This window comes from Lissotriton vulgaris, chromosome 5 (assembly GCF_964263255.1).
Source record: "Lissotriton vulgaris chromosome 5, aLisVul1.2, whole genome shotgun sequence".
NCBI classification, from domain to species: domain Eukaryota; kingdom Metazoa; phylum Chordata; class Amphibia; order Caudata; family Salamandridae; genus Lissotriton; species Lissotriton vulgaris.
Window position 1 is genome coordinate 523,800,015 of NC_141693.1, and position 12,858 is coordinate 523,812,872.

Here is a 12,858-nt window from a genome sequence, read left to right on the forward strand (position 1 = left end):
CATTTTAAAGCTCAGAGCTCCCTGCTGCTGCTACTTAGCAGTGCTGGCCCTGGCCCTGGCCCGTCCTAACACTTCGTTCAGGACGGGTTGCTGAAGAATAAAATGGTAATTTAAAAACTTTATTACCGTTTTATTGTTCAGCTCTGGGGCTTATGGGGCGACGCTCCTCTACTCAAATGGAGGAGACGCCCCTGCCACTATGCCTGTGTTAGTTGCTAATCAGAAACCTGCCTAATTATTATTCATTATGCAGGTTGTTCTGCAACTCCTATCAACTTGCAATTTTGCAATGCAACCTATTAGTGCTTATATTAAATAGATTACACTGCAAAATGAAAGACTGGTTGCATAAAGTTGGTGCACAATTTGTGGCCGTTTTTTGCGATTAGACTTTGGCCCAAAGTATCATTCGCATCGCTAAATCTGTTTACAACTGCCCTTATTATTTCATTGTAAATATTTGTATGCATGCTCAAGATAAACGTAAAGTCTATCAAATAACATAGTTGCCATTCAGAGATATATATCTTACTATTTCCAAGACCCAGTCCAAATTTGTTAGCTATTGATAACAGAAACGTATTGTAAAGTTTCAGGATCTGATTAACTCTTTGGGTGTAGGTTGAACTTGCATTGCAAGGTTGGCTCTCTGCATCAACAAGTTGAATTTGGAAAGTGCTGTCGAATGGTGTTTTGTGAACTCGAAACGAGTCGAAATGCAGATCGTGCTTCCACACTTTAATTCTGCTCACATATAAATACATTATTTTTTGTAGGATTTATCTAGAAGTAAAAGATTTATTTGAGACTAATGTTCTGGGTAGCACATTTCTCCAAATCATTTCCAAGGAAAATAAACTAGTTACTGCAAATAGGTTTTTTTGTGTGTAAAAACTCTTAATAGCTATTCGCAAAAGCTGATTTTGCACCCATAAGAGGATTAAAAACGTGTTCCCGGCCTCTTCCGATCTAGAAAAAAATCAGAAATTTACTTCTCTCAAGGCAAGGAGTAAATTGTTTTCCATGGTGAGGGGAAAAGGATACACACTACAAAGCAAGTAGGGCTGAAATTTAAAAAACAAAAATCCCAGTGGAGCCCAAAAAATAAAAGAAGTTATAAAGTGCATTTGCACACCTGCTCCTGATTTTCTGATACAAAAGGAACGTGTGCATACAATTGCATCTGTAAATGCCATTCAGAAAGAGCCCGATTCACGTATACAATTGCAAATCTGCTTCCTTGGTTCGATCACGAGACACAGATGTAGGGTTTTACTTTAGTGGAATTCACAAACCTATCCATGAGTACACCAGGAAATGTGTAACGTTGCAGGTTTCCAGGTATACTTCTGAAAATCATTATGAATTCCCTCAAGTCTTAAATCTGCACCCTTGCGGGGGTATAACCCCACGGGTGTAGATTTATTTTTGTAGATCGATTCCATTGATTATTTATTTTTGTAAATCGATTCCATTGATTCTCGAAGAAATTTCTAAAATTGGGCATCGATATGAGGGTAGTATTGTATTAGCCAATGACCCCAGAACTCAATGAGAATGATTGGCAGACACATTTGGGAAAGAATGAAATATTTTTAGCAGTGTTTCCACAGGAGAAGAGCATCACTCTCACTCTCTTACACTGTCTCTTCTCTCTCCTCATGGGCTTTTTTCCTGCATCTTTCCCTGTCTCTTCTGCCACGTTTACCAACAACAAGTAGATCTAACACCTCTCCTGGTAGTCAGACATAGAGCATTGTGCTTCAAAAAGATGGTGAACATTCTTGTCACTAAGGGCCTTTGTATGAGTTTGGCAGTGCAAAAGCGGTACCAACCTAGCTCCCGCACCGACAAACCCATTTACAAACCGCCTGCCAGATTAGGAATTTTCTCCTATCTGGCAGGCAGTTCTTCGGTGTACCCAGGATGGTGCCTATGAAATAGGTACTGCAATGGGAACGTTAAAGGCAGTACCTGCACAGCATGGAGTGCTGCAGTCAATGCCATGTAGGTACTGGTGTGCATGCACACGTGGGGCACATGTTGAGCCCCCTGTGTGCATCCACATAGCTTGAGGCACAAAGTAGGGTCCCCTTTGCTTCCTCACCGCCACAATTTTCATGGCATTCGCACCTCCATGAGAAGTGTGGCGATGAGGAAACTCGTTATATGCTCGTAGGGGGCCGCAGCAGTACAGCCAAGCATATTGCAACCTCATTAAAGCCACGCGACTGCAGGGATATTTGATTCCTGGCAGTTGCAGTGGACCGCCAGACTCGTAATGAAGCCCTAAGTCTGGTGTACATGCCTCTAAATAGCACACGAGCTGCAATCAATTTAGAAAACACACCTCCACTGCAATTCCCTTTCCATGTATTATTTCCTCATATTTATTATGCCACGCCCTCTACAGTTCCTTTGCTCAGTGAAAGAAAGTGGATAACACAATGAAGGTGGACCAAATGGCAACCTTCTTTTTGTTGTCAGGTCATGTCCTATTTCCATGACTGGGCAAGTCTCCCTCCCCTTTCGAGCCTTCCACCGTTCAATGGTGTGAAGAAGCCAAGGTGAGGGGTGGCAGACAGGGACAGGAAAAAAGGCCCATGCAAGTGGGTGTTCAAAGGGTACGATGATGGTTGTGGGGGTTCTATTGGAGTATTACATCCCATAACAAAGGCATTGGGTGGCAATTCATTGCAGGGCAGTCACTGGAATAGTATGTGAGATGGTGAACTACACTTCTTCAAGCAGGACAATTTGTTTGCAGACCAGAGAGAGTGTAAGAGAGGAAGCACAATGCCCCACAATTCCCTCCCTTTCTACTTTCCAATCCCAAGTACTAAAAATCCTTGCAAAAATAGAACCACACCTTCTGTATTTCTTCACTTCTGGAGTGAAGGGCATGCATAGTTTAAATACTAAACAATGGCCTTGAGAGTCATGCTTCAGCAGAGTTTCTCATAGAGAAACTATTTGCTTATGTTCTACTTACCTTGAATCGTCTGTTACAGAACACTTCAGATCTGATAAAAAAAAAAGGTAGGAAGCGGTCATATAATAGACAACCTAGACTAAGAAATACATTGCTTTGTAGAATGCTTTAGAGCCAGCAATACAAAGAAAGACAAACCTTAATTTCTACAGAGAATATTTTTCGAAGAATAGAGCCTCTATGTATAGTCATTCCAACAGAAATATTGCTCTTATTAAAAAAAGACGATTTATCTCCAGATACAGGCCATTTTAAGTTTGAGAAAGCCACTCGTGGGACAGGATTGGAAGAACATGTAAAGCCTTAGTTCACTTTAAATGAGCTTCAACAACAATCATTTTCAGCTATAGAAAGACACAGCAGAGCCTAAATGGGTATTTTAGGTACACACTGGCCTTCCTTTTGGCATCTTGGTGAGTCAAAGGGTGTTAGGGCTACAGGAACTGACAATATAAAATAAAACTAAGACCAAGACAAGGGTTAATATAAAACATGTACAATCGTTTTTATAACTAGAAAACTCAAAAAGTGAACAAGCGAAAATAGGGGTAATTTGAAGAAAAGTTTATTGCAATTGGGAAATTCATAGAAATGTAATTAATCGAACAGGCAACTGATCGCAAGTGAAAACCACAAGACACAGCAATTGTCTCAAATGCACAAGGCTAAACGCTAAATTGAGGTCAATATTAGGTCCAGAAAGCAAATTTACCTCTGGATCATTAGGATGCAGATGGATTTTCTACATTAATACATCTCTTTTATTTCTAAAACACCACATTTGCTCAAAACATAATGGTTTGCATAAACAATAAGCAAATACCCCTGAAGAATGGCAAGGCTAGCATTGACATGAGAAATAAGAGGAGGAGAGACAATACTGGATGAACTATCCGTAATCTAACACTTCATAATGATATATTGGATTTTATTATAATGATCAGTAGTTTCTAATAAGATCTAACCTTCTCACATGTTCTGCCCCGCAAGTTAAGCCTCAACTATTGTATACCTGTATATGTGCAAACAAATCACTTCACTGTCAAAGTCAGTGCCTAGATTTGGCCCCAACCAGAATCTGAGAATGATACAGAAAGCTTTGGACCCAACCCATTTGGAAGATTATCAATCTGGGTTCACAGTGCAGGAAGGAATTAAGGAAGACATTGAAGGACTAAGAGTGGCCTTTGCTAAGTTTACAGTACCCTGAAATTCCACACCTTAACGTAGGATTTTAAACACACTGTATTCTTTGTTTGTATGTCACTTGCTTGTCCTATTTATGGAAGACTGTTGCTTTCATTGGCCTGAGCACTCGGAAAAAAGTGTAAGTAAAACACAGAGGGCCTAATTAAATTGAAGATCTACTGTTCCAACCGCATGATTATGATGTGACTGCCCATAGGGTAGTTGCAAACATGGAAGCGGGCGGAAAAGGCCCACAGCACAAGCTTCCATTGAAAAACGGATGTCTGTGAACATCCCTGCACCATGCGACAGGCACCATGCGGTGCATGCCACACAGTGCAGGACTGTTTATGGGACACCAAAGGTGCCCCCCAGGCCCCACTGCGGAGGTCCAGGGGGGAAGGGGGCCTTTTAGGTGCCCCCAATGTCACTTTCTGACAGCCTTTCCATATCGGAAAGGCTAACATGGAATGGTTGTCGGAAACCGACTTCATAATCCCAACGGTGGATCCGGGTCATTATGGGATTATGCTGTCTTTCCGATGCACCAACGGACTCGGTGAGCCCGTCGGAACCGCCTCGGAATGCCCCTGTAGGTTTAACTCCGACCACTGTCATCCAAATACGGCGGTCGAAGTGTAAACCTTCTAATGTCAGGAGGAAAGCCTCTCACCACTGGTCAGAGGCTTTCCGCCCAACATCGTAATGAGGCCCTAAGTGTATGTGTCATGTTTACATCTTTCGGTAGAGGATTCCTAAAAGGTTTGATATGTGGCATCGTTCAGAAAATAATGCGACATAAATTATATAGCAGCATCAGAGATATAGTCCATGACATTCTAAAGCGTCCCTGAAGAGCTGTGGACCAGCAAAAGGCGTAGTTCGGAATTTTTCATGTTTGCACAACATTATGTTGCTTGAACTGTATGTGACTAAAGTAAAAGGGCTTTGAAATATAATGAGATTCTGAATCCCAGAATGCATATGGGCCATACATATGGCACACACCAAGAACTGGCTAACTATTGCTTCACTTGTTTGAAATGTGTTGCCCTTCTGTACAACAATAAAAAGACTATAAATTGGAATTTAGTTTAGTAAAATCGTTTTTATATATAATTTTTTCCACCATAAATTACCATGCGAGATAGAAATTATTTCATGAGATCCAGTAGGTTAGAGTAAAAGACACTTTGCAAATACAAGTTAGGACACAATCAAATGAATTGCCTTTTATTACCATTTGTATTCAGGGTACAACATGCAAGCCTGCCCTGGGCTACAGCTTTGCTGCTGGAACCATTGATGGAGTTGGAGCTTTCAATTTCACACAGGGTAAGTTAAAAGTACAGCACCACGTGCAGAGCATGTTAAATACTATTAAAATGCTAACCTTGTGCTATCTACTTTAGAGAAGGGTTTGAGTTATGACAATCATACTGATGAAACTGTGGCTATTTCATGAAACAGGGTCTTTTGTTATAAGACAATAAAAGTTGTCAACGAAGCATAAGTGGAGAATTGTGTAAGACACCCTCTATTTAAGCAACATGTTCAAAAAACAGATCATTAAATGGTAAAGAGTTTAAAACAGACTTCCAGACAAAAACATTATTTTTTGACATATGTGTATTCTCTATTGTGGAGAACAGTTACCTATGCTGCCCATATCACCCAAACGTAAGTTTCACCACTAAAGCATCAGCAAGCGTTAGACATTCCTTATTTCCACATGCGTTCAACGAATATCATGCCTTTACCTGAGGGCATTACAACGCGATGACCTTTTCAACGCTTTATCATACCACACAAGGCTTTACAAAACATACCTTGATCCCGCAATGCTGTTGTAAAGTCTGATATACTTTTAACTAAGATATGATCCAACTATGCTCTATTTATGACCTGACAGATTGCATCACTCATGACGTGTTCAATTATATAATTGATGACATCACTGGTAACATCTCAAACAAAATAATTGATAACAACATGGCATTATAGGGCACAAGTTCAAGTTAGCACAGTAAATTGTAACTGGTGAATTTGTTTGACATTTTCACTTAACTTTAATATCACTTTCACCTTTTTTTTACTTCAATGAAACAATATATAGCTATTCACTGAAAAACAAATGTTAAAAGTGGAGTTATACATAGATAAACTACTACGATTTTAATTAATGTTAAGAAACGTTCGAAATTCACTAAAAAACAAAGGTTAAAGTGGTTATGAGAGGTTTTGCAATAATAAAAACTAACATTTAAAAGCAAACGGTGTCTTGTAACCATAGATTTAAGTTACTACACTTTAATTTCCTACACCACACCTCTGTGCTGACCCATAGTCAGCTGAACAGAACGGACCCTTCAAGAGTGGCAAGATGCATGCACTGTGGGGAGCTGGGAGGCCACCTTTTTGCATCTGGCCTAGGCATGCAATAGAGTCCAAGGGTTCTGAAGGGAAGTGGTTCCTAGGACTGGGGGTGAGGCTACTGGCATAGTGGTCCCCTTGACCCCACTGGCCTGCCTCTTGGGTGAAATTACAAGACCTATGGGGCGCTAGAGCCCATACTGACTTGGTCAGCCCGCGCAGCTGTTGGCTAGGAGGCGAGTAGTCATTGGTTGGTTGGGGGCCAGCTTACCGCTGATATCCTTATGTCTGAGAGATTTACTGGAATGAGGGGTGGTGGAGAAGAGCCACATGTGCCTCTCTAGCACTGATGAAGGGGCTGTGGAGGTAATTATGACATGGGTGCTCCTGCTTGACTAATGTAAGGAATAGGGGGATTCCAGCTCAGATGGGGCGTGTGACTTCTGTGTAATGTTTGTAAAATTGTATAACAGATGTGGCAGCCAAGGGTGATATAGATGGTATTTCTGCTATGACCCAAGCATGATGGCTTGGATCATGTAAAGGGTTAATCCCAATAACACATTCTTCTGACACAAGTATTTTGCCATATACAAGACTCTTCATCATTAAGTAAGGATGTATGCCGTTACAACGCATACTTTTACAACGCCTACCTTTACAACGCATTTTTTACACCGCAACATCCATTACAACGCATACCATTACAATGCATACCATTACAACGAATACTTTGAAACTACCTTTATAACGCATTCCACTACAATGCATACTACATTTACAATGCATCCCATTACAACGCATAACATTACATTGCATGTAAGGTAAGTATTGGATAGTGTAGGGGTAAACATTACTATTCTAACTCCAGGGGGTGCAAAAGTAGGGTAAGTGCTGGATAGTGTAGGGATTAAAATTACTATTCCAACTCCAGGGGGTGCAACAGTAGGGTAAGTGTTGGACAGTGTAGGGGTAAAAATTACTATTCTAACTCCAGGGGGTGCAACAGTAGGGTAAGTGTTGGATAGTGTAAGGGTACTAAGTGTTGTAATGCTATGCGTTGTAATGGTATGCGTTGTAATGACTGCGCTGTAATGGCATGCGTTGTAGTGGTGTGTGTTGTAGTGTCATGCGTTGTAATGGTTGCGTTGTAAATGCATGCGTTGTAATGGATGTTGCGTTGTAAAAGTTTCGTTGTAATGGTAGTGCGTTGTAAAAGTTGCGTTGTAAAGGTTGTTTCCCTTAAGTAAGCATGCAATGTTGAATTGGGGCTCTCTTAATTTGAACTTGGGAATTTTGCACTGCCTATTATGTTGTACCTTATGTGAAAATCAATATAAACAAAATGTAAAATAAAAAAATCATTTAAAAGCAAAAAACAGTGAAATTCATCATTTATACATACATAACCTAAGCATAACTTGCACCCTACAGATTTGAGATACCGTTATTGATGTCATCAACGATGTGTTTTTACACATCATAAGTGATGTAATATGTGAGATCCTAATAAGAGCATTGTGGGGTTACGAGTTACACCATACCTAAGTATATTTCAGCTTTGAATGGCAGAATGTTGGTTGCAGAACCTGGTCTATCGCATCGCCTGTGCCCTAGCCCCTTTCATTTGCCAACACCACGGAAACTCAAACCAATTTTTTCCAGCTCAGTGATACTTTTGTGGGACCACACGGGGGCCGCGCTGGGTCGCGCTGGAGTGGCGTCTGGCAAAAAGCAAAAACAAAATCCACGGGGTGTACCTGCAGGTCCACCCTAAATGGGTCAGGAGGCCAGATGGATGTAACATTTCTGCTGATGTGGTGCTTGGTCAATCAATTTGCACAGCCACACCCAGATACCACTACATTTTGAACCTTAATTTCTCCAAAACAGCTCATCGGATTTACACTATATCACAAAAAGCAAGCTTTCAGAGTAAATATCTTGCTTTCTGGTGTAATTCTGTTCAGCCGTTTTTTCGGAATCACTGTTTCAAATTCCTTACGGAAATTGCATGGGATGGACATGTTGGACCACCTTTTGATTAGACACCGCTTGACCAATTACCCCAAAACTATCCAGGAAGGAGATGGGGTTAATTAACTTTTCTTTGTAAACTTTTGTGAAGATACATCAAATGATGACAAATTTAGCAGTGAAACAAGTTACAGCCCATCTATCTTGCTAGCCCATGTTCAGATATCACTAATTGTTTTAACCTACTATTTCAAAAACCTTTGAACAATTTACTTTCAATCAAAAAAGCCAGCTACTGAGTAAAGATCCAGCTTCTGTCATATTTGGTGTAATTCTGTTCAGACATTTTTTCGTATTGCTTTCCAAAATTCTTATAGGGAAACTGTAATGGGAAAATTGATTTTGGGACCCCCCATTAACTCAGACGGATCAGATTTTTTTAGAAAGGTTTGTGAGGATTTGTAAGATGGGGCCATAGAATTAGCAAAAAAAAAAAAAAACACTCTTCTTACGGAAACCCTAACAACGTAAAACTACACAGCAGTGCCTACCATTGGGTAAAATATATATATATATAATATATATATATGTAGAACCCTGTCTGTACTCCGGAAGGAGCAACGCAACAGCCCCCCGTGTGAACCGCGGACAACAGCGAATACAGTGGGCGGACTTGGCGGGAACCAGATTCGGAGGAATCGGGAACTTCCAAAGGAAACCCAGGTATGAACTGTCGAGCGGAATAAGGGGTGAGAGGTGTGCAACTAATGAAGTAAAGGAGATTACTAACCGCCTCCGTTTGTACTTCATAAGTGTCTAATTAATTAACGGAAAGTGCTATGGCGTCTGACACAGTTAATGAGAGAGAACAGGCAGCGCTAATGATGTTCAAACAAGAGCCAGCAGTGCGCAACAAACGGGGAAACCCGACGACCACAGAATCGGCAATTAACGTGAATGTAAAAGAGAAATTTAAATTACTGGAGAAAAAGAGCCGCAGTGAGCAAAGTAAATGGTGGGAGGCAAGATCTCTTAAAACCTACCTAGATGTGGACAGAGTCCCACGGGGGCTTAGAATACTTTTGGCGCCAATCTATGAGGACCCGAATCCTCTAATGATGCGAGCTTGGGCGAAATGCAACCTCGACACGTCCAAACGTCTAATGAAGATTTTGATAGAATATGCGGAAATAGATCGTGCCAAACTACTAGAAGAAATTGACAAAATCAACGAGGAAATTGAAGCCCTGAACCAGCCTGACGAAGCAACCAAATTACGATCCGAAATGAAGTCAAGTCTAAAAAAAGAAGAAGAAAAAATTAAGGAACGCAAAACGTATAAGTTTTTCCGTGATAAAACTGATTACGAGGTACATGTAAAGGGGGGTCCCCGTCTGGGAGAAGGTTATGTTGCACAACCAACAGAAAGTAGTTCAAAACCACTTTAGAAAGAAAAACTAAAATAAAATTCTTCACTTTTAGAAGTGTGTATTGTCAATTATTCACAATACATTGATTAACAACTTCAAAGGAGTTTCATACAATTGTCACAAAATTATTGTGCCCCGATAGGAAAGGGAGGAAAGGTGAGAGGGAAGGCTTGAGGGAAGGGTTGGTGAGGAATGAATGAACACAGTTGTGGGTGATGAGTACACACAATATAGGCAGGATCAAAAACAATTACAACATCAAAAGCCAAATAATTATTAAAGGCATAGGATAATGAATAATTTTCACAGCAAAACTTTCGACGGACACTGAGTCACTGCTGGACTGTAAAGGACAAGTGCCGGAAGTTGAGTGGAAGACACCGTCGACGGTTCGACCCCTATGAGTAGGCTCAGTTCAGTCCTTAAGTGGGGTCTTCATCAGGACTAAGAAGGTGGGGGGGGGTTGTGGGGCAGTCCTGTTTGAAACAAATAGTAGACCTATAAATTAGATGATTTGGAAAAAGGTACAGCATAGTCATTACATTCGGACTATGATGGAGGTAGGAATGCTAAAGGAATTACCATGGAATCGTGGCCGATTTGGCTCGCGATGTAGAGCAGCGATGGGCTGTGGTGTGTCACGAGTCACTCGCCAGGAGAGTAAATCTCACCAAGAGCTACAGAGGAGTAAAAGAAAGGCAGGAAAACCTGTCAGTTGGGACTTGGTCCTATACTTCTGTCACAAAATTAAAAACCAAAATGGGAGCGCATGGAACCGTACTGCGAGAGTAAACGGTAGAAAGCCTTAAATGTGCAACTGAACAACTTGATGGAAACCAATTACCAATCGAAATGGCGTAGTAGGGGTATTAGGGGAAGAGACCCCCGAGGATGCATCACATGTCGCTATGGAGGTTATCAAACCCAGTCGGGAAAATTTGGGTGAGCGTCATGCAATTATAAAAAACATACCTATGTATGAAAAAATTCAGGTGGGAGATCAGTATTGGATATTAATCGACATCGTCATGCAATTATTAAAAGCGTACCTATGTATGAAACAATTTAGGTAGGAGATCAGTATAGAATATTAATCGACAGCTGCAGGGGCGTCATGCATGTTATAAAAAAAGGAGGAAGCATACCTGTACATAAAGGTAGTGGCCCACAGATTTGGGTATTAGTTGTCAGTTGCAGGCAGCGTTGTATGTAAGATCAAGAATAAGATCGAATCAAAGGTCTTAAAGGAAAACACATAAATTGTCATTGTGGCGCGCAATCTATTGAGAAATATTAAAAAACGGACTGACTGCTAGGGAAAACAAACAGCGCTTAGGCTGCATCTGATACCTCTCATGTGTTCCTTTTCCGAAAGACCGGTCCGTTACAGGTACCCGGTGCATGGGTTCTAGGTGAGGCGCCCGGGGGGCTGGTTAGCCGGGGCGACGTACTCGATCACGAGTCTGGAAAAGAAATATGAGACCTGGTAAGGGGCTGGAGGGGCCGATTAGATGACCTAATTGCCGAAAAAACCTTGGCGCATTGCGGTAACATACCGTTAGTACTGCTGTCAACTCCGAAACTCCGCAAGAGACTGCTACGCGGAGTTCGGGTGGGCGGGGCCTCGCTATATGGTGTTACACGCCGAGCATGGAAACAGGAGAGGTACTCCTCGGTGAAGGTTTAAGGAACAAGGCGAGTCATGACTCAAACAATTATTTTTGGTGATGCACACTGGCTCAGAGTGCATTTGTGCGCATCGTGGTGAGCAGTTGGAAAAATTAAATAAGATAAGAGTCAATTGGTATGTTTTTCAACGCGCAACTCCTGCAAATGGGGTTTGAAGGTGGATCTTTTAAATACCATTATGACTACTAGAGTTAAAGGTTTACCGCGCAACTCTCTAGCAAGAGGTTGAAAGCGGGTGCATTGGTCTTGATACTTAGTAAACACACATAGGTACTATATGCAGAATGTCATTAGCAAAGTGTTCATGTGCTGAAAAAGAGGGTACGCTCATTGGATACAGTTAATGGTATACGCCCTGCAACTCTCAAGCATGAGGTTGAAAGGGGAGTTGCATTAACAAGCGCTCTATGCATACATGTTTGGAATAAGCCAGACTTGTACCAAAGTGGGACAGTAATGTCAGTTTGAATTAGGTCAAAAAATGAGCAATACATTAACTCAGGGCTAATAAACACACATGGGTAACATTACAGATGTGTTCATATGCTGGAAAGCAGGGGGTACGCTCATTGGATGCAGTTAATGGTATACGCCCTGCAACTCTCAAGCATGAGGTTGAAGAGGGAGATGCATTAACACGCGATCTACACATGCACATTTTGAATAGTCCAGATTTGTTCCGAAGTGGGAACAATAATATAAGTTTGAAACAGATCAAAAATAGTCAATAAAATTAACCCAGGGCTGCCAACTGAGCTAAACTGCTATCTTGTTCATTCAAACCATGTTTGATAGAATCTAAGAGGGACATCCATTTGGATTCACGAGTGTTAAGCACCGATGGTAAATTCCCTCCTCTTCTTCCCAAAGTGACCTTTTCGATTACAAACCATCTTAGATCAGAGACAGCGTGTCCTTTCTTTTGCCAGTGGTCAACTAAAGGGGCACCAACCACATTACAGCGTAACCTGCTGGAGTGGGAAGAGATGCGTGACTTAATCTTCTGTTGTGTTTGGCCCACGTACACTTGTCTGCAGGGGCATTGGATGATGTAGATTACACAACTCGAGTTGCAGTTGGTGTGATGTTTTAATTTGTAGGACCGCTCACCATAGTCAAAGATCTTTAACTGAATGGTGGTTTCACATGCTGTACAGTTGCCACATCTGTGGTGTCCTAGTATTGGTGGTAGATTTCAGAGGCTTGTGA

General features: G+C 41.4%; 1 protein-coding gene across 2 annotated transcripts in view; it reads left to right on the forward strand.

The window, feature by feature from the left end:
* LOC147711182 (neutral ceramidase-like) overlaps positions 1–12,858 on the forward strand; it is a 379,859-nt gene that overhangs the window by 299,473 nt on the left and 67,528 nt on the right. For both annotated transcript variants that reach the window (XM_086921969.1, XM_086921970.1), the window contains one exon: positions 5,434–5,515. In XM_086921969.1, the coding sequence (XP_086778095.1) occupies positions 5,434–5,515 (82 nt within the window). The remainder of the gene's footprint in view (positions 1–5,433; positions 5,516–12,858) is intronic.